Source organism: Oncorhynchus mykiss, chromosome 7, assembly GCF_057628025.1.
Source record: "Oncorhynchus mykiss isolate SJ-2025 chromosome 7, ASM5762802v1, whole genome shotgun sequence".
Taxonomy (NCBI): Eukaryota; Metazoa; Chordata; class Actinopteri; order Salmoniformes; family Salmonidae; genus Oncorhynchus; species Oncorhynchus mykiss.
The window spans coordinates 44,606,209-44,626,952 of record NC_143028.1 but is presented as its reverse complement, the minus strand read 5'-3'; the positions used below and the strand labels follow the sequence as shown (position 1 = coordinate 44,626,952).

The 20,744-nt window shown below is 44.0% G+C and overlaps 1 protein-coding gene across 1 annotated transcript in view; it reads right to left on the bottom strand.

The window, feature by feature from the left end:
- Positions 1–2,152: 2,152 nt before the first annotated feature.
- LOC110527962 (succinate-CoA ligase GDP-forming subunit beta) overlaps positions 2,153–20,744 on the bottom strand; it is a 127,676-nt gene continuing 109,084 nt past the window's right edge. Inside the window, exons 10-11 of the mRNA XM_021609613.3 lie at positions 13,160–13,280; positions 2,153–3,212 (exon numbers count right to left, since the gene is read on the bottom strand). Of these exons, the coding sequence (XP_021465288.1) occupies positions 3,097–3,212; positions 13,160–13,280 (237 nt within the window). The 3' untranslated portion in view covers positions 2,153–3,096. The remainder of the gene's footprint in view (positions 3,213–13,159; positions 13,281–20,744) is intronic.

The following is a 20,744-nucleotide window of genomic DNA, read 5'->3' as shown; positions in this document are numbered from 1 at the left end:
CACATCTGGTTAGTAAGTTATATCAGTTCAATGTCAATAACAGCCTTTTATTTTCAATCTGATTACACTGATAACATCACCAATGTTTCTATTAAATTAGATATTTTTATATTTCTTTGTATGTTGATTGGGGAAAAGCAGAAAGAGGCAGAGAACAGAGAAAGAGGCATTCTTACCATATTTCTCCAATGTCAAACCAGAGTGTCTGGTTTGCAATGAAACGGTTGCTGTGTGCAAATAATTCAATTTTAGACGTCCTCATGAATCTAAGCATGGCACTTTCAATACTTACCTTTCCACCCAGACAGAGGCTTGACCGACGCAGAACAATGTCAACTTCAACTGCTGGCTACTCGTCCGTTGCTTAACCCAATAACAGAAGTGCTTCCCTAGTGGTTAGAACGTTGGGCCAGTAACCGAAAGGTTGCTGGATCGAATCCCTGAGCTGACAAGGTAAAAATCTGTCGTTAACTCACTGTTCCCCGAAGACGTGGATGTCGATTATGGCAACCCCCCGCACCTCCCCGATTCAGAGGGGTTGGGTTAAATGTCGAAGACACATATCAGTTGAATGCATTCAGTTGTACAACTGACTAGGTATCCCCCTTTCCTTTCCAAAAGCTGCCTGGGTTTAAACATTTAACTTTTCGGAAAGTGAAAAGCTCAATTAATAGCAAGTCCATTTTTTATCTCTTCGAATACTGAAGGCCGCAGCTCAGCTTCAGAATGTCAGAGACTAACCAATATATCCCCATAGGCCTATGCAGCGCAGGCACGTATTTCACGGCCATTTTAAAGCTTGTTTCTAGCATAAGGCATCACAGAGTTAAGCATTGTTATAGAAGCTTTATATAATCTGGATATTTTATTTATTTATTTTAAAAGCTAACAATCGGTATCCTTTTTGTACTTTTCTTTAACCGAGGGTATGGCATACCCTCACTCAATTCGAGGCATGGTTTTAACCAAACACACCAAGCCCTTCACAGACACGGAGGTAAATAAGGAATGCATGGTGACGGTATTAGAGGATGTGACTAAGCAGACAAATCTATGGATATTATAATTGCATCTGTCAAACAGGTATGCCTACGTCTTCTTTTTTTATAGGAAGAAATTGGCTCCGACAAAGCCTTGTTGTTGTTTGTGAAGTCTGTTTGATAATGCCGAGGCCACGCCAAAGCTGTCTGCCCCCTTGCCTTTTTAGTAGACTTTCTCCTGCAATCTCGCTCTTCATAAACTGACGTGATTGAAAAAGTGTCTGTCTCATGACATTGCAATACATCTGGTCTCCAGTCTATGGGCTACAGAAAAGCCACAGAGGCTACTGTTCTTTCTATTGTAGGCTACATGATTTATGTTGGATTAAGTTGGTGGAGCACCGCAGCGTCTCTCCAACAGCACCCTGATGAGGCGTGCTGGGTGTGGACAAGCTACATATTTTGCGCCCCTGCCTTTGTTAAAGTGGGCACTGTTTATCATGGGCGGCGTTAGCGCTCACCGAAAATAGCCCTTATGCCACTGGGCGAGAGAAATTATAATTGTTTTTGGGCAGAATAATGGTGAGGTGTTATGTGTTGGAGGTGTGTCTTGGTCAGTTCAGCTCGGGAAATGCTGCCCTCGTTAATCTGCCGCTGTAGGCCGCTGCCTAACGGGCGTGTGAGAAAAAGTGAGCGAGAGTGTGAGAATATGTATAAAGCTTGTGGGAGGGGCATTTTATTCAATTCTTCTCTGTGTATGAGAAAAACTGTATTCCGGGTCTACAGTACGTGTCTTGGTGTGACTCACATGGAGGTGGCAATTGATCTGGTGGGTGTGGTTGTCCTCTTTGATATTGTGACAGATGATCCATCAATCTATCTGACAGGGATAGCATTAATCTCTCCCTCACTTTCTTTACAGCTCACTCAACTCCGGCCCATGAAGGACAGTCCTCTCCTCCGAGGACACATTGAGATTTATTAGAAAAGCTTTAGACAGAATATATGTACTCACAGCTTTAATAAAAGCTTTGGATTTGAAATGTATCCAGTCGTCAGGTTCAGTCTGCACCAAGGTGGTAAGACACACAAATAGGTGTACATGACAACTATGTAGAAAACTGAAACCAGATTAACAACACACAGCACATAATAAATCCACACAGACACAATTTATGAAATAGTCACCTTCATTAAGCTCTCAAATGATTCATACTGTGCAGTTGACCTAATCTCAATGGGTCGACAAACATTCATGGTTATAAAAAGGAAATTAGAATGGTGTTTTGTTTAAACAATATCTCTAACACATTGGCCATGTGACAGTGTTGGCTGGTTGGCCTCGTGAAGTTGGCACAGATGAATGATCAAAAGGTAGAGTACCAGTCAAAAGTTTGGACACACCTACTCATTCAAGGGTTTCTTTATTTTGACTATTTTCTACATTGTAGAATAACATCAAAACTATGAAATAACACATATGGAATCATGTAAACAAAAAACACAGTGTTTCCCATGTGTATCAAGAATGGTTCACCAGCGAAAAGACATCCAGCCAACTTGGCACAACTGTGGGAAGCATTGGAGTCGACATCCATGTGGAATGCCTTCAACGTTGTGTTTGAAGTTGTTTCAAACATAACACTCATCATGAAGTCTGAGATTTAGAGTCACCCATGTGTTGCGATTTCACATACCAAGGAGCTCTGATTAAGGCATCAATAAACTGGACTTCAACCAAGGCAAACCCGTGAGGTCACCTACTACAACTCAAAGATAACACAAACAAAACATCAAATGCTGATTTCTAATACTCCATGTGTACCACATTAGCTACACACCACAGAGCACTTCCTGAATAAAGTTATAGTTTTCTAATGATTTCACAGTTTCTCAGCCTATCAAAATGGAATGCACAATTAAAGAGTCAGGATGCCAAGTCATTTCCTAATGGAGCACCAACATAAATATTGCAGTTAATCATGATAAGACAGGAAGGTGAAAGGTTCGATTAAGGGTTGGTGTACCTGCCCTGTGGTTTTGGGTGGACTGAGGAGGGGGAACAGGGTGCTCAGAACGAAAGGGCTGGTCAGGATTATGGAAGGCTTGAGGGCCACTACTTCTTGGCAATGGCAGCCACAGCTTTCTTGGCAGCGTCTTCCAGGTCGTTGGCGGCTACAATGGGCAGTCCACTCTCTGACAGGATCCTCTTGGCCTCCTGCACATTGGTCCCTAGAACAAACACACACACACACACACACACACACACACACACACACACACACAGTGAATAGCCTATGACGTAGAAAGATGCATCTCACCAAACTGACTAACAAGACACAGAACACAGGATAAATTAACTGAACCCAATGACGGATGCACCAAAGAAGGATGCAGGGCATAATTTATTGGTAAAATACAACACTGTTTGTGAAAGAGTGTGAAAGCCACTGGTCTTGAAAAGGGCAGAGGGCGTGTACTGTCTTCCATTGGCTGCAGTGTGTGTGTGTGTGGGGGGGGGGGGGGGGTAGTGGAGGAGACAGGCAGCTGGTGGGGTCTCTGCTGATCTGATCATATCCCAGTGAAGCTCTAACCATGCAGACACACCCTGAGTCACTATAACCTTGGGGCCTACACTGGTTAACCAACAAAGCAATGATAGAGAAAAGAGAAGGGAAAGAGAGAGCTTACCCTTTGAAAAAAACAGAAGAGAAAAAAAAAGCCAAATAATAGAAAGAGGCCAGCTGTTTATGTGGTGTTCACTGATTTCACAGGTGAGAACGGTACAGCAGGGAGGAGGGAATTTACATAACACAGGTGTTCCACATTACTACAATGTGCGTGTGTGTGTGTGTGTGTGTCCACGCGTCGGCTCGGCTCTCCTGGCTGGTGTGTAATTAAGATTGCATGATGTGTGCAATCTCAGGAGCTTGGCTGTCTAATCAATAGAAGCGGGAATTATATTACCGCCGCCACTTAACTCCTAATATTTCAGCACTTTTGTCCAGTGAGATAACACGTCATTCTAAACATATTTCTTGACTTCTGCACAAAACAATCAATTGTGTGATCTAAGTAGAGGAGGGGAGGGCCATGGGCAGACACACAGCAAATAGGGTATCTAAAGTCCTTTTCGAACCAAGAATCGTAGCATATTATCCTCTGTCCTCTGTGAGATCTTCATCTCAAAGGGCACTGCTTTCACTCAGAGGCTCAATGCACTGTCCTATCAACTTCATTTAGATTGACCAATCACAGGGATCATATTTCTCTGGAGGCCATGAATGGGGCAGGTAGCCTAGCCGTTAAGAGAGTTGGACCAGTAATGAAAGGTTGCTGGGTTGAATCCCTGAGCCGACTAGGTGACACATCTGTCAATGTGCCTTTTGAGCAAGACACTTAACCCTAATTGCTCCTGTAAGTCGCTCTGGATAAGAGCGTCTGCTAAATTACTAAAATGTCAAATTTAATGTTATCAGCTGGTTAACAAATACAATCGGAGACAACAAACATTCCTTTGAATCTTTATATAGGTCTTCACACTGTGCTGCTATACAATTGGTTTCTATACGGAAGAAATAGACATAGATACGGTATAAGGTAATATACTTGCTGGCTCTGTCTGGATTCCTAGAACTAATTCCTAGATCTAACACCAACAGACACTTTCTAAGAATCTCACTATACATAGGGTTCAACAAACACACAGCTGGTCAAAAAACAAACAGTGAGGGTTTGTGTGTTTCAGTGCCACTGTGTGACTGCAGAGGGGTGTGGAAAGAGTGCAGTTCCGGAATGAGCAGCAGGGAGCAGTGTCTGTCTGTCTACAGCAGCAGCCCAGGCTACTGATACTGTACAGGTAGTGTGGTTTCACCTACAGCCAGTAGGTGCTGCCGAAGACCTACTCACAGCCTGGCCTAGAGGAAACACCAGGAGAGACCTGTTCCTTTAAGAAGAGACAAACTATATACAATTTCAGTAATCTTTCAGCAGGAAGGAACATTCACAATGTTACAGATAGAAATAGCCTACAGAATGGAATGAGTTCTACTGTGTGGAATAAATAACTGTTCGCTCTATGCAACAGTGTACTGAAAGAACATACATGGTCAATGCATCCTCCCATACAGAGTACAAATAGTGTGTCAATGCAGTTTGTGCGATGAGGACTGGCCCTGTCCAGGACCTTCAGCTGGGATGTCTGGGCTGTCAGCCTCCCTCCTGTGGCTGTAGAATGGGGCTCTAAAAATGGCACTGGGACAGAGCAGGAGCTACACTGGCACCAGGAGCACCATGAGACCCAACCCCAGCCAGCCCTGCATGAGATTTCATCTGATTATGATAATTCTCCTAAATCAGGCTGTAGCAGGAGCCTATTGTACCCTGGAGGACTGTCCGGCTGAGGGGACTACACTGCCACAGTCTGGGAACTGGAGGAGGAGGGAGGGCCCCCTGCTCTCTTTCTGTCACACTCCAATTCTAGTTACTCAGAGGCTATAGTTCTTTCCCTAAGTGTGCATGTTTGAGTATCTGAGAGAGCGTGTGCTAGAGCGATAAAGGGAGAAGCGAGTGAGAGTTTATATTTGTAGTAATGAGCATGTGACAGGCATGCTGGTGTGTCTGTGAGTGTGTGTGTGTGTGTGTGTGTTGGTCTGTAGCTAGATGGCAGTAGATGGTTCTATTTAAGCTATAATGACATTGTCAGGACTGACGGAGCCATTTCGACCTCAGCAGGACCACTAGTCCTTTTTTAATTACATTGGAAAACGGCTATATCCCCCCAGTATCCATTTAAGGAGAGACTGGCCTCCATGCCCAGACAGACAGATAGACAGGCAGGCAGCAACATAATGGCTGTGTAAATCAATAGCAATGGTAATGGCTTGAAGGGAATAATCACTTTTTCACTAGACCCTGTGGTGAGTATAAGGGGAATTGTATTCACACACACACAGACTCATGCATACACACAGACACATAACACAAACACTGAGGTCAGAGTCTCAAGGAGTACGCAGTAGTTCCTCATCGAGTACCTTAAATTTAGTGTGTGTGTTTGTGCGTATATTCGTTACAGCTTTATTCTAAAATGGATGAAATGTTTTTTTCCCCCTCACCATATACACAAAATGGCCCATATTGACAAAGCAACAACAAGTTATACATTTTAGCAAACAATTCAAACTGAAATATCACAATTACAGACCCTTTACTTAGTACTTTATTGAAGCACCTTTGGCAGCGATTACAGCCTCGAGTCTTCTTGGCTATGACGCTACAAGCTTGGCACACCTGTATTTGTGGAGTTTCTCCCATCCTTCTCTGCAGATACTCTCAAGCTCTGTCAGGTTGGATGGGGAGCGTCGCTGCACAGCTATTGTCAGGTCTCTCCAGAGATGTTTGATCGGGTTCAAGTCCTCACTCAAGGACATTCACAGACTCAACCCAACGTCACTCCTGTGTGGTCTTGGCTGTGTGCTTAGGGTCGTTGTCGGGGCTCCAGAGTGGCGCAGCAGTCTAAGGCACTGCATCTCAATGCTAGAGGCATCACTACAGACCCTCGTTCGATTCCAGGCTGTATCACAACCGGCCGTGATTGGGAGTCCCATAAGGCAGCGCACAATTGGCCCAGCGTCGTCCGGGTTAGAGTTTGTCCGGGCAGGCCGAATTTGTTCTTAACTGACTTGCCTAGCGGGCTGTCATGTGCCTTTTACTGAGGAGTGGCTTCCATCTGGCTACTCGACCATAAAGGCCTGATTGATGTTCTGTAGAGATGGTTGTCCTTCTGGAAGGTTCTCCAATCTCCACAGAGGAACTCTGGAGCTCTGTCAGAGTGACCATCGGGTTCTTGGTCACCTCCTTGAACCAAGGCTCTTCTCCCCCAATTGCGACAGATTTTTACCTTGTCAGCTCGGGAATTCGAGCTTGCCTTTCGGTTACTAGTCCAACGCTCTAACCACTAGGCTACCTGGGGACCTTCAATGCTGCAGAAATGTTTTGGTACCCTTACCCAGATCTGTGCCTCGACACAAAGCTCTACGGACAATTCCTTCGACCTCATGGCTTGGTTTTTGCTCTGACATGCGCTGTCAACTGTGGGACCTTATATAGACAGGTGGTTGCCTTTTCAAATCATGTTTAATCAATTGAATTTACCACATGTGGACTCCAATCAAGTTGTAGAAACATCTCAAGGATGATCAATGGAACAGGATGCACCTGAACTCAATTTCGAGTCTCATAGCAACGGGTCTGAATACTTATGTAAATTAGGTATTTCTGTTTTGTATTTTTAACCAAATGTTTTGTATTTTTTAACCAAAAAAATGAAGAAAAAAAAAAAAAAAAAAAAACTTTTCTCTGTTATTATGGGGTATTGTGTGTGGATTGATCAGGGAATACTTTCAGAATGCACTGTACATCAGGTATGGCTACCGGAATTGGTGAGCCAGACAACCAGGTAAATCGGCAGTGTCCATCAATAAACTAAATTACCAATTAATGAAAGCCTGTCTATTCATACAACAACCACTGGCATCAACCTAACTCCACACCTTGTGGCACTCAGCCCTCAATAGAGAATTCAGAAAACAGCCAACCCCCACCTGTGCCAAAAGGAGGAAGGCAGAGAAAAGGCTTGCCAATTAAAAGTGGTGGAGTTAATCCTGCCTGATCCTGTTGAAGAGCTGCCTGCCATTATGGGGTCTGTGGTCAGCGCAGCTAGCACAGCCGATTGACTCTAACCAATCCCTCTCTTTGATGCCCCAGCTGTAATGACCACAGCTAAACCAAGGATTAAAACCCATCAGGGCTCTGTTTCTACCCAATGGTCATCATGACCTTCTGAGCCAGTCCCCAATTTGAGAGCCAGGGGCCGTTTGTTGCACGTTTGTGAAAAGTGAAACCGGCAATGAAATGTTCTATTCTTGTGTCTTCCAGGAAAACAAATTGGCAGAGTGAACACAAAAACACATGTATGTGTGTGGTCAAACAGAATGTTGCTTCCTCCATTCAGGAAATTCAACCCCATCTATTGATTTAAAAGGGGAACTGCCCCCTAGAACCAACGTCTCTGGTTATAACGGCCTGTGTCTCATTGATGAGCCAGAAATATAGTTGCAGTATCAGAATTGACTACATAGTCTAGGATAATTTTGGTCATAAAGTCAGTCTCGTCCAAAATGAGATCTGGAAGTGAGTGCGTCATGACGGGTATTGATGGGTTGGGTATAAATTACATACATGCCCACTTGTGCCAATGATGTCCAACTGCCCAGAGACAACAAGGTGTTGTCCGTCCCTACTGTCATGTGTTGTGGACATGTTGTCAAGGCTGCAATGCATGCACACTTGCTCGGCATAGGAGTGAAAATGGGCTTCCATAAAGTTGGTGCAAACTTCTAAAACATTCAACAATATTGTACAAGATGGCAAGGAATGGATTACATACAACAAATGTACAACATGATAGCTGTGACTGGTGTGTGGTGATTAACTAGCTAGCTATGATACTGTAATGTACATAGCCTCTCCCTAATGTGTAATGTCATAGAAAGGAAGATTTGCCTAGCTAACATTGCACCTGACGATAAGGTTTGATAGGATGTAACGTTAGACAGCTTGCTATCAATAATGTTTCAACTCAAACTTGCTAGCTAAGAAGATCCCTGCTAACTAACGTTAGTTATGCAAGTTAGATAGCTAGCCTATTTTATGAGAACAGGCATGTTGTTAGGGTTAGCACATGCTCTCGATAACGCAGGCCCTGGTGGTATTCTGCCTTTACTGTGATTGAACTTGGAGTCATGATCAAAGGCTAGGTTAGAAATAGCTAGCTAGCATTCGGGGGCTTCGTCTGCTACTAGTGAAACATGCCTGTTCTCATTAAAGTCTATTGTGTATATTGTTGGGCAAAATAAATAAATGAAGGGTGGTACTTGTCTAGTCTGAGCGTCTGCAAGCATTCAGCAACGTCATGTTACACAGCTGGTTGCATAGTAACGGCGTCAGCATCACGGCCTGAATCTAGTCTGTCCTTAGTTTATTAGTATAATTACTTCCAAACTAGAGATATACGTTTATGGAGTGATGATACTTAATTTAATTCACAGGCTACTTCCAAATCCTGGTGAATTTGTTGTTCAGCAGTGTTGTGGAACCCCCCCCCCCCCCACCATATCAGGCAGTACGTGACCAGGCACCAGTCACACGTCAGGTCGTTGCATTTGATCTGGTCCTAGGTCAGAATACTATGACGGGTCTGTCCTGGAATTCACCTTATAATCATTGACAATGTAATCAGTGCTGTATCAACTCTACCTTGTTTTTCTACAGATGGGGGACAGGAGAGATTGTCATGGAGTCCCCTGACTAAAAAACAGGTTGATGTAGATGGGGGGGGGGGGGGGGGGGGCTGTGTATTCTTCAAACATGTCAGGGAACTGTCTTATATGGGACACCATACGAAGGGATGACGACTAACATGTACCAACAGACAACATGCTAATTGGTACAGATTCTGAAATCGGCTGTGAATGACAATAGAAAGGGAAAGGAGGATACTTAATCAATTGTACAACTGAAGGCATTCAACTGAAATGTGTCTTCCTCATTTAACCCAACCCATCTAAATCAGAGAGGTGCGTGGGGCTGCCTTAATCGACATCCACGTCATTGGAGATGAGACAAGTGTAATATTTGCACATTGTTATATCAGCAGAACACTGCTTCTATAGTATTATGTGAAGGATGGTTTAATCTACATGGAACTGTTACACTTGAAATGTATCAAAACACTTTGTTTAGAATATCTACATATACTGAGTTCACAAAACATTAAGGACACCTACTCTTTCCATGACAAACACTTACCAGGTGAATCCAGGTGAAAGCTATGATCCCTTATTGATGTCACTTGTTAAATCCACTTCAAATCAGTGTAGACAAAGGGGAGGAAACCGGTTAAAGAAGGATTTTTAAGCTTTGAGACAATTGAGACATGGATTGTGTATGTGTACCACTCAGAGTGATAGAAAAGTTGAAGTGCCTTTGAAAGGGGTATGGTAGGTGCCCAGCCACCGGTTTGTGTCAAAAACGGCAATGCTGCTGGGGTTTTCATACTCAACAGTTTCCCGTGTGTACCAAGAATGGTCCACCACGCAAAGAACATCCAGCCAACTTGACACAACTGTGGGAAGCTTTGAAGTCAACACGGGCCAGCATCCCTGCGAAATGCTTTCGACACCTTGCGTCCATGCCTTGACGAATTGAGGCTGTTTCAGGGCAAAAGTGGGGGTGCAACTCAATATTAGGAAGGTGTCCTTAATGTTTTGTACATTGTGTAAGTTCAGAAATGGCACTCATCTCATATTACTCCTGAAGGAAACTTGGTCGGTAGCTACAGAGTGGTATGAGAAGAGTGCCATCTTCCTGCATCTCACATAGCTGTATTTATTTAACTCTGCCTGCTGGACCCATGGATTGAGGCAAACTCTGTCATATCCAGGATGAAGTGTGATACACTCCACCCCTCCTTCCACCTGACTGCACCTGTCCATAACCTGTAATACATTACATAGATAGAAGTGACTTCATCACCCCACTGACTTGAAGACAGAACCTCACCCAGAGATCTGTACATGTCAGTGTGTGTTAGACAGCCAAATATTTAACATAGACCATAGAAATAGAATGGAATGTCATGCTAATTATTGGACAGCTGAAGTTCTACCAAAGGTGTGTATGTGCCTTGTTCTATCTGTGGTTGTACTCTACACAATGTATTTTCATTTGCTAGGTAAAGTGTAGGCATACAGTCTATAAGCAAATCAATATGATAGCCTATTTACAGCCTATTTACAGCAAACACACCCACTGATTTTTTGTTGATAAATGTATCTACACTCAAGCTGGGTGATAACATTTGTACAATGTTCACATGTAACCTACACCTGTAGGGATATTCATTCTGGCATTTGTCCCCCAGGAAAGATCTAACAGAGAACAAAGAGATGAGATCAAACTAGCCAGTTATAGAATATTTTGTTGTTGGACAGCTGAGCTGACTGAAGACAGTCCATGCTAAATATCAGCTAGCTAGATATACTAGCCAGCTGTAGCTATCCCCAAGCTATGCTCACTAGTTGCTGTCGGGTTGGCTAAACAAGGTCAGCGCAGGCTTTAGACGACACATAGAGCAGAACTGAATTAGCAGATCACCTTGAGATGGAGAGTCAGTCAGGAGGGGAGAAGTTCTCAACTTCAAAACCTCTCTCCTTAGCAGAGCTAGCTTAGCTTACCTCATTGTTACTAAGTTACTCACTAACGTAAACTCGTACATCGCCTTGGTCCGTACAATTGCCCTTATTTTAGCGCCCCAAAAACACAATAACTTCCAGATCAACTGTAATGTCAATACCATTGTAAAGCACAATTTCTCCCCTTTCCAACAGAATCAATTACATGACCCGACGCTGCCCGTTTCTGCATGATTCAACAAGAATATGAGCCCTGTCGGGTCTTTTTAAAAATGGCGGGTGGGGAAGCGAAACTAATGCGTGATAGTGAGAAGGAGAGATGTTGTGTGGGAAAATTGCTTTTTTCCCCACTCGATCTGTCCAACTTATCACCTTATCGCCTCTAAAATGTAAATAAAACACTATAAAGAGTTTATAAAATGTGTCATTACATACCTATTTGAAGGTTTGTGTCGAATTTGAATCGGGTTTTTAGGGCGGTGCAAAGTGATCTTAGAAGTAAACAGCGGCTTTGAGAATGATGATCGCATGCAATGATGACGCAAAAAATGTACCCCCCCCACTGTCCATTTCTTGTTTTTAAACGATGAGAGAAGTCTCCACCTGGTGGAGAGAGATTGTAAGACAGAAATAGTTGCTTTATGCGTGCTGTACGTTACGGCATGACACGTCAAGATGTAACGGAGTGTCAGTTTTTTTCAACTTTTCTCCAATACTATAGAGCCATTACCATGTCGATCAACGCTTGAATAGAAACCTAGTTCACACCCCTGATTTTGAAGTCAACACAGTCGCTACAGTCCCTTTAGTTTTCTTTGTAGCCACGTATGAATGTTGCGGTTGCGCACATTTGTACAGAATGGGGTGAGATTATGTTACTGCCGTTGTTTGCTTGTTGTAATTGAATGGTAAAGACACACCCAAGAAACACCCACATTAAACCATTAAACCACACTCAAAAGACAACTTTCGTTTGAGCTTCAGTAATGGCTGCTGCACTTCTTACTTAGCACTGGAAGAAACACACGCGGTTTAGGAGAGTGCAGTTTACCTTTAACCCAATAACCTGCCTCTTAGCACTGTGTCCAAACAAAAGGAAGCCGGGTTTGTATAGTAACTGCCACTAGTTCCTAGACTTTCCAACAAAACAAAAGGTAACCTGTATTTGTCTACATTTTAGCATGGCCAATACGTACACAGTTGGTCCTTTCCTCATTTTCAAAGAATGCTAAACTGCCCATACAGTATTTGTAGACCTACCTTATTGTAACTGGCCTGGTTGTGTCCCAGAAACAGTAGTGCTGACCTAAAAAGCATGGGGATGTGAGAGACAAATGGAGTGCTGTGAGCTAATGGAGTCCCCTGCTCTTTCTCTGGACAAGGCCAGTCAGCTGTTTCCTGCCAATTATCCTAATGACCAGCTGGGTCCCTCTGCAACGCCCAGGTGTCATAGCGACACACGGCAATACTGCCTTATTAGCATACGCAGGTGAGAGGCGACCCAATCAACGCCGTCTCCATTGTTATTTTGGTCGTCGTCGCTAACAAGCTCTGCTGAACGTGACACACGTGATAAATGGATCGTCTTCTTCACCAGTAAGAGGACCACACTGGACTGTCATATGAGAAAGAGGCCGTTCTAAAATAACTTACTTAAAACGGGAGTAGCTTACTGCACCGAATTCAAAAATAAGATAGAATGAGACCCGTGTGAAATAACACACAGTTCATAGAAAGTACTAAGGTGCAAGAAATGCAGGAAGTGATGCATGTGACACAAGAGTGGAGGAGAGGTAAAGAGTAGTGAAAGAAATATGGAGTCGAGTACAGATAGAGCACGTGGGTGGTAGTGTGTAGAACAGTCAAACAGTGTGTAGGTAGGGTGTAGAGTTGTGGTTGTAGCACCACCTGTACTGTACCCACCTTCCAGCCTGACAACCAGGGGAACTTTGAGCTCCAGCTCACGGCAAGCCTTGGTGATCCCGTTGGCAATGATGGCACAGTTGACGATGCCCCCGAAGATGTTCACCAGGATGGCTTCCACCTGTGGCACAGACAACAGGAAATGGTTTTAATATAGTTCTAAAGGAGAAAACATTCAGATTTATACAGTACTATACTGTTATTCTAAGCTGTACAGACCCCAATAATCCGTATTGCACATATTGATGTACCAAAAATGTATACAGTACTGTGAAAGGGCGCGCAAAGAATAAAACAGTCAAACTCAGGACAGACTGCGTGATGTCTGGCGAGGCAGGGTGATTACACATAACACAGTAATTACCCAGGGCAGTTGTGTAGAAAGTTGAGTGTGAGAAGACAAGATTAATCCTGCATGTTTGTTTATAATCTCTGCTCATCTGTAAACGCTGCCGTGTGTGAACGTGTGTGTCTGTGTGTGTGTGAGAGAGATCGAGAAAGAGAGAAAGAACGAGAGGGGTGTGTGTGAGAACCGTGTGTGTGTGGTAATGATGTTTACACACAGAGAAACAGGATCAGGGGCGTGTAGAGAGATATTAGGGATGCCCATGATACTTCATATAATAGACTGCACTAAGGGCAACAGGCTGTTCAATCTCTTAGAGCCACATCGCTGAAATCTAGAGATCTGCGTGTGCATCAAACAAATGCAAGACTGTTTGCCATAGTGACCCCTGTTATGAATGTAATGTGAACAGACTGACGAAGAATTCCATTGTCGTTTGTTGTCTGTTATTCGTGCATTAAGGCAGTGAACATTGCATCTTCGCCATTGTATATGTCCTCTTTGAGGACACACTACAACACTGTACGTGTGTGCGTGTCAGACAGCCATATTAATGTGGAGCAGCTGTCATTCTCCAAGGAGAAGCAGTCCTCAGGTGGCTGTGTTGTTCATTACTGTCATCTGTGACTGATACCACACTATTAGAGACACAGCGCCATCACCAATAACACAGGGACAGCCCTGTCACAAAGACGTGCGCGCACACACACACACACAACATATTGGTTCTCCACAGAACATTCAGTCTACAGTGAGTGAGAGGCAGAGTGAGTGAGAGAGCTGGTGTGAGAAAGACAGCTTCATTGGTTATATAAAACAGTTCCACTGTCTGCCTTATATCCTGCTAGGTTACATCTGAAGCAGGGCCTGACTGTTCCTTTCGAAAGGTCCATGTTACCTCCACAGCCTGGGGGTGTGAGTGTGTGTTCCCCTTGGCCCTGGGTAGCTCTCGCCCCAGGCACAGACTAGTTTAATCCCGGCACTGCTTCTGCCCAGTCACAGCATTACATTCAGACAAAAATCACAGAGAAGGAGGGAGAGAGAGACAGAGGAGATAGCACTAGAAAGGAAGAGATACAGCGAGCTAGGGAGAGAAAGAGTGTGAGAGAGAGACGGACAGAGTGGGGACACTGGCTTCTGGTGGGTGAGATGTGTCAATACTCCAGGCTCTGCTGAACCTTAGCCCTGCCATTGATCTCTCCCTGTAGATCATTAGATGATCTAGCTATACTCTGAGGACACCACATTGGGAAGGGTATATCTAGGCATCAACATACATATCCCACTCGTATAACCTTATAAAATGCCACTCAAGCAAACCTAATCAATGCCCATGATCTGACTTGTGAACCACTTTGGTGGCTCCCCAGTGTGGTTTATAGTGACAACACTTGTGGACAATACAACAATAGAAATCTTGTTCAGTAAGACAAGCACATCTCACAATCTTACCTTCACCCTGTGGTTTTGTCTGTTTCTGGCAACACACAGAGCGATTGAAGTTTCCCATGAACGCTAGGGGCTGATTGACAGGTCACAACTCAGGGTTGCTTGGGTAACGATCCAGCGACAAAGTGGTGAATGTCCTGCTATTCAGTCTCCTCACCACTGGGGGGCAATAGAGACGCTGGTTCTGGAGCCCAGTACAACAAGCCCTATTCTGTTGCTATCAGCAGTACATTTTTCAATCCCGGCTCTATTGAGTAGCACCACATTTTTACCATTCATGCGTCTCTTTATGACATCTACGTATAGTAAATGATACATCAGACATGATTTATGTATGCTAGCATGCAAGTAAAAACATTTTATGTCATTATTTTATGGCTTTACCTCAGTGGAGTTTCGTAATTCAAAAATACGTGAAAAAGACTCTCAGCCCCCCAACCCATGTAAAAGGGATACATTTTTACCACACTGTCTTTTTTATGGTTGCAACAGAAAGATTTGAGACGTTAGGCTAAGTGGCTACTTTGCATGATGTATTGCTGTCTCTACCTTCTTGCCGTTGTCTGTGTCCAATAACGTTTGTACCCTGTTTTGTGTTGCTGCCATGCTGTGTGTTGTGTTGCTGCCATGCTGTGTGTTGTGTTGCTGCCATGCTGTGTGTTGTGTTGCTGCCATGCTGTGTGTTGTGTTGCTGCCATGCTGTGTGTTGTGTCGCTGCCATGCTGTGTGTTGTGTCGCTGCCATGCTGTGTGTTGTGTCGCTGCCATGCTGTGTGTTGTGTTGCTGCCATGCTGTGTGTTGTGTCGCTGCCATGCTGTGTGTTGTGTCGCTGCCATGCTGTGTGTTGTGTCGCTGCCATGCTGTGTGTTGTGTCGCTGCCATGCTGTGTGTTGTGTCGCTGCCATGCTGTGTGTTGTGTCACTGCCATGCTGTGTGTTGTGTCGCTGCCATGCTGTGTGTTGTGTCGCTGCCATGCTGTGTATTGTGTCGCTGCCATGCTGTGTGTTGTGTCGCTGCCATGCTGTGTGTTGTGTCGCTGCCATGCTGTGTGTTGTGTCGCTGCCATGCTGTGTGTTGTGTCGCTGCCATGCTGTGTGTTGTGACGCTGCCATGCTGTGTGTTGTGTTGCTGCCATGCTGTGTGTTGTGTTGCTGCCATGCTGTGTGTTGTTGTCTTAGGACTCTCTTTATGTAATATTGTGTTGTCTCTCTTGTTGTGATGTGTGTTGTGTTGCTGCCATGCTGTTGTTGTTGTCTTAGGACTCTCTTTATGTAATATTGTGTTGTCTCTCTTGTTGTGATGTGTGTTGTGTTGCTGCCATGCTGTTGTTGTCTTAGGACTCTCTTTATGTAATATTGTGTTGTCTCTCTTGTTGTGATGTGTTTTTAATCCTAGATTGTTATTACATTTATTTGTATTTGTATTCCCAGCCCCCGTCCCCTCAGGAGGCATTTTGCCTTTTGTTAGACTGTCATTGTAAATAAGAATTTGTTCATAACTGACTTGCCTAGTTAAATAAAGGTTAAATAAAAAATAAAGTGTTATCACAGCTTGATTCTAATATTGAGATTGCAAACCAAATATCTATTGTTCAGCTACACACAGAACATCTCAGGACCCCGAGCGTGGGCGAAAGAAACTGTAAAACCACTGTCGTACTGAGTGAAGTAACAATGAAACACAAATCCAGAACACTGTGACTCCATCAGTTTCTAACCACAGAGGTAGAATATTAAGCTGAAAAGCAATGCTGTGGGTTACAGAGGCGATACACTAGGTAGGCGATACACTAGGTAAGCACACATGACCACCTGCAGTCACACGACACCACCATGAGCACTTAAAAGTCTAAAACACACAGCGAAGCTCCTGGTTTCCTCTGTGTTCATGAACTGGATGAAGATAATACAATACCACATTCAGAAAGCTCTTTTGCCAACATGTTACTTCACATCAAGCTTCAATGAGCTTTATACTGCGAGGGGGTAACGTGACATATCCACCACCAATGTGTTGCACCTGGGTGATGCACAACAGACATTTTGCACCTGAATGTGTACTACATATTTGCCAGGCCTACAGTTGTGGCCAAACGTTTTGAGAATGACACAAATATTAATTTTCAAAGTCTGCTGCCTCAGTTTGTATGATGGCAATTAGCATATACTCCAGAATGTTATGAAGAGTGATCAGATGAATTGCAATTAATTCCAAAGTCCCTCTTTTCCATGCAAATGAACTGAATCCCCAAAAAACATTTCCACTGCATTTCAGTCCTGCCACAAAAGGACCAGCTGACGTCATGTCAGTGATTCTCTCGTTAACACAGGTGTGAGTGTTGACGAGGACAAGGCTGGAGATCACTCTGTCATGCTGATTGAGATCGAATAACAGACTGGAAGCTTCAAAAGGAGGGTGGTGCTTGGAATCATTGTTCTTCCTCTGTCAAATAAGGTTACCTGCAAGGAAACGCGTGCCGTCATCATTGCTTTGCACAAAAAGGGCTTCACAGACAAGGATATTGCTGCCAGTAGGATTGCACCTAAATCAACCATTTATCAGATCATCAAGAACTTCAAGGAGAGGGGTTCAATTGTTGTGAAGAGTTTTAGGGCACCCAAGAAAGTCCAGTAAGCGCCAGGACCGTCTCCTAAAGTTGATTCAGCTGCGGGATCTGGGCACCACCAGTAGAGCTTGCTCAGGAATGGCAGCAGGCAGGTATGAGTGCATCTGCACGCACAGTGAGGCAAAGACTTTTGGAGGCCTGGTGTCAAGTAAGGCAGCAAAGAAGCCACTTCTCTCCAGGAAAAACATCAGGGACAGACTGATATTCTGCAAAAGGTACAGGGATTGAACTGCTGAGGACTGGGGTAAAGTCATTTTCTCTGATGAATCCAATTTCCGATTGTTTGGGCATCCGGAAAAAAGCTTGTCGTCAGGAAAAGACGAGGTGAGCGCTACCATCAGTCCTGTGTCATGCCAACAGTAAAGCATCCTGAGACCATTCATGTGTGGGTTGCTTCTCAGCCAAGGGAGTGGGCTCACTCACAATTTTACCTAAGAACACAGCCATGAATAAAGAATGGTACCAACACATCCTCCGAGAGCAACTTCTCCCAACCATCCAGGAACAGTTTGGTGACGAACAATGCCTTTTCCAGCATGATGGAGCACCTTGCCATAAGGCAAAAGTGATAACTAAGTGGCTCGGGGAACAAAACATCGATATTTTGTTGTCCATGGCCAGGAAACTCCCCAGACCTTAATCCCATTGAGAACTTGTGGTCAATCCTCAAGAGGCGGGTGGACAAACAAAAACCCATAACTTCAGACAAACTCCAAGCATTGATTATGCAAGAATGGGCTGCCATCAGTCAGGATGTGGCCCAGAATTAATTGACAGCATGCCAGGGCGGATTGCAGAGGTCTTGAAAAAGAAGGGTCAACACCGCAAATATTGACTCTTTGTATCAACTTCATGTAATTGTCAATAAAAGCCTTTGACACTTCTGAAATGCTTGTAATTAAACTTCAGTATTCCATAGTAACATCTGACAAAATATCTAAAGACACTGAAGCAGCAAACTTTGTGGAAATTAATATTTGTGTCATTCTCAAAACTTTTGGCCACGACTTTATATACTGTACTGATGACTTAAGAGACTAGGCGCTGCAGTAGAACCACAGAGCATCGCCACCGTAGTAGACCTGAGCCTTTAAATGTCACACTGATTAATGGCAGAAGTGAATTGGAGTAAAGTTTGGGTTAATCCCTTTAGTTCAATTGCTTTCAATCAAAAGTCCATTTTAAATGTGATCCACCCGATACCAGCGCAGACTCAAACTCTAACCATCACACTAAAGATCAATTCAAATCCACTCTGACGCAATTCAAAACCTCCCAGACCTCTAAGATCAGAGTACATTGTACTATTCTCTGATTACCCCTGTGATACAGGAGCCGCTTTGGAAACATTACCATTTGAGTTAGGGTAAACATACGCTATTTCTTGATTCGGTGCAGAGCAGAAAGGAATAAAGCATATTGTACCAGGATCCTTTGAGAACCTTGGTGCCTTTACCGTATGAGGAGTACTTTCTGGTCCAGTGAATGATTAAACATAACAGGATCATAACAGCCACCGCTCCAATACCCTGTCAAGGCTCTCTCACAACTGGGAAAGACTTCACTGGAGAAACAGTCTTTTCAGACTCTATTATCCAGCCTGCTAACTGCATTTAAGACGTGAAAAGTAGCCTGGAAGATTTTACACTGACAGAGGAACTGGCATTTCCCCAGAGTGTCAATGCATTTTCTAAAACACATTTATATTTTATGTTCAACACACAGAGGATGAATGTCATGATTACCATCACTGACAGGTGATACTAGTAAACACACAACATTATAACCCCACAAGTCAAAATTCTACCCGTTTGATACCTACAAAATGGACATAAGAAACCATACTATTCTCCCCTATAGACTTGTCAACACCTAAAAACTTATTTCCAACCGTTCATTTTAACTAACCAGCATTGTATTTGGTCTGGCTGCTGCAGTGATCCCTGTGGTGAGTGTGTACTGCTGAATTATCACTCCGACACACATTTAGCATTGTGCTTTACACTAACAGCAGTCTACCACTGTTGACCACTGCTAATCTGTCAGAAGAAACACATCTCTCCCTTTGTTACAACCTAGCAAATTGTGCAGACATTTTTGGAACTCCTTAGTCTCTCTGTGGCCTATTAAGGGCATTGTTCTGCTTTATCTGGTGACAGCAGCCTCCTCTGACAGGCCTGCTGGTCCTGGCCTGTTTATTCCTGCTCCTCCACAGGGCTGCAGTGCCCAGCCTAGGGGTTAAAGGTTAATATGCAGCCTTTCCAAATGAAGACGGGGCCTATAGGCACTAATCCTCCATCTTCAAATGAGCAGTTTTCTGTTGTGGGATGGGGCCCAATTCTATTTAGGTCCCCACGTCCTCCCACAGGACACACCCCTTTAGTGTTAACAGAGCCAATTCGGATAGGTTCTGATAGGTGAGCACAACAGTTTGGAAGCGCCACTTCCCCTATTCCTCCAATAGGCTAAGACATCACCATTTAAAGCAGAAATGGGGCTCCCAGTTCTACCCAAAAACACAGATTGAACTCACTTCCCAAAATTACTGTTACTTCTGAGGTCACAACACATACATGGTCAGGCATACAACACGCATACACAGCCTGCATATTAAATGGCATATGTACGTGTGTGTTTAGTTCAACAAACTGCAATTTGGCCTGGACAATAAGACCGTTCATTTGATGTAGTTCTTCATTGTATCCTTCTGGCTTTCTATTTTGGCACCATCTTGTCAAATCTAAGGGCTATTTTTTCTCCCTGCAAATGCATTCCCTGTGGTGTGCTACTTCTCTGGCGCTGGGCCAGGGGAGATGGAGAGAGAGAGAAGGAGAAAGGGAGAGATAGAGAGAGGGAGAAGGGCGGCGAGGTGCAGTGCGGGTCGTGGCTCCTATTGAATGCTGGGATTGAGCCTGGCGAAGCAGGATAAGAGGGAAATAATTATCTAGCCTGTTGAAGCATGACAGCTCCTCCTCGCCCAAAGTGAAAGAGATGGAGCATTATGTCAAAGAAGCCTGCTCACAAACAGACATCTTGACACCACCATCTGAATTTTCACTTCATGTTAAGGAACCCTCTGCAACTGACAACTGCCAGAGACTTTCAAGTTCCTTGATGTCCACACGGTCCAAACACACCAAGACAGTCGTGAAGAGGGCACGACA